Source organism: Equus caballus, chromosome 1, assembly GCF_041296265.1.
Source record: "Equus caballus isolate H_3958 breed thoroughbred chromosome 1, TB-T2T, whole genome shotgun sequence".
NCBI lineage: Eukaryota > Metazoa > Chordata > Mammalia > Perissodactyla > Equidae > Equus > Equus caballus.
This window is the reverse complement of record NC_091684.1, coordinates 169,814,568-169,816,395: the sequence shown is the minus strand read 5'-3', so window position 1 is coordinate 169,816,395 and position 1,828 is coordinate 169,814,568. Positions and strand designations below refer to the sequence as shown.

The 1,828-nt window shown below is 40.7% G+C and overlaps 1 protein-coding gene across 1 annotated transcript; it reads right to left on the bottom strand.

Annotated features, from left to right (window-relative positions):
- Window positions 1-268: 268 nt before the first annotated feature.
- On the bottom strand, window positions 269-1,216 carry OR4K3 (olfactory receptor family 4 subfamily K member 3). Its single transcript, NM_001391611.1, is given in 1 exon segment — window positions 269-1,216. A coding segment is annotated over 1 exon segment (948 nt).
- Between the last annotated feature and the right edge of the window lie 612 nt (window positions 1,217-1,828).

Genomic DNA, 1,828 nt, shown 5'->3' with positions numbered 1-1,828 from the left:
CTAAATGCTTATATCTGACAAAAAACTGAATATTCTGAAAAGTGAGTCTTGTGTAGTAAAATGTTGAGTATAAGTTTGATAAGGATCTGTAGTATACGTTATATTGTGTGAAGAACAGTTAATATGACTAGAACTCAGTGACTGCTGAGACTGATTGCAGAAATAGTTCTCCCATGAACTGATTTATTTCTTGCAATAGCATCAATATGCTGACCAACTGAGTCGGGGGATAAATGCTGAACAAGTATTTCATTTTGGTATGAGGAAATCAAGGGGCGTGATCAGTCTTTCTAGACTTAAAGATATGGCTGCTAAGTTTCCTCATGGAATCCTTGACATCTTTATTTCTAAGGGTATAGATCACTGGATTCAAGAGGGGTGTCAAAATAGTGTAAAATACTGAAAGCACTTTGTCTATTGGGAAATTTGTGAAAGGCCACACATAGATGAAAATGCATGGGCCAAAGAAAAGGGTCACAACAGTGAAGTGGGCACTGCAAGTGGAGAGGGCTTTGGAGGACCCACCAGAGGAACGTTGCCGAACAGTGACCAGGATGACAGTGTAGGAAATCACCAAGAGGATGAAGCACACCAGGGCAATCATGCCACTTGTTGAGATCATGAATACTCCCAGAATGTATGTGTCTATGCATGCAAGCTTAATCACCAAGGGGAGGTCACAAAAGAAGCTGTCCACTTCATTGGTTCCACAGAAGGGCAGATTCACAGTAAATGCTAACTGACTCATAGCATGGAAGATGCCAACAATCCAGGAAAGTGTGACAAGCCCAAAACACATTCTCTGGCTCATGAAGGTTAAGTAATGTAGAGGCTTACATATAGCCATGTACCTATCAAAAGACATGGATATCAGCAGTACAATCTCAGCACCCCCTAAGAGATGCAGGAAGAATATCTGGGTGATGCATCCTTCAAAAGAGATGGCTTTGCGCTCAGTGAGGAAATCTGCAATCATTTTGGGTGTGGTGAAGGAGGCCAGAGACATGTCAATGAAGGAGAGATTGCCCAGCAGAAAGTACATGGGGGAGTGAAGGTGTGGCTCTGACACAATGGTGAGCATGATTAGGAGGTTCCCCAGTACAGTGGCTGCATAGACTATGGAGAAAAACAGGAAATAGAAGATCTGGAGTTCCCAAGAACTGGAGAGACCCTGCAGTATGAATTCAGTCACCACTGACTGGTTATTCCAGGCCATTCACTCTGATTGCTGGAAGGACTCTGACATTTCCACATGGGAGGCGAACTAGAAAAAAAAAAAAAACAGTAATCAAACTCAAAGTGAGATTTTTTTTGGCATGAAATAATTTAGTGGCAGATCACCACCAGATAGTTCCCTGTTGTATCACTCCCCTGCTCACCGTGGTCAAATATCTCCCCCATGGCCTTTCCAGATATCTTAATTGATTAAATTCAAGATTAATTCTTATGCCTTAGCAATTTGCTTACAAGTAAGATGCAAACCTTCATAAAAAGAAATAAAAATTAAACTATTTGAATATTTACGCCTCAGTTTGTGAAATACTTTGAAAATTTCATAGCTAGCTGCCAACAAGTTTTGAAGGGGAAGAGAATGGTAACCTTTTTAAAGGCATGATGATAGTTAAAGACTGGAGTAAGCAATGTTTGAGAACCATGATTGATTATTAGTGGGAACACAATAGTGGAAAGGAATGTGGACACTGGTCTCTTACAGTGGGTTGGAAAAGGAATAGAACATGAGGGGAGGGAAAATGGCTGCAGAGAAACACAGGCCATTTCAATTTTCTAATGGAGATTGTCCAGAATAACAATGAAATATCCTCTCTTT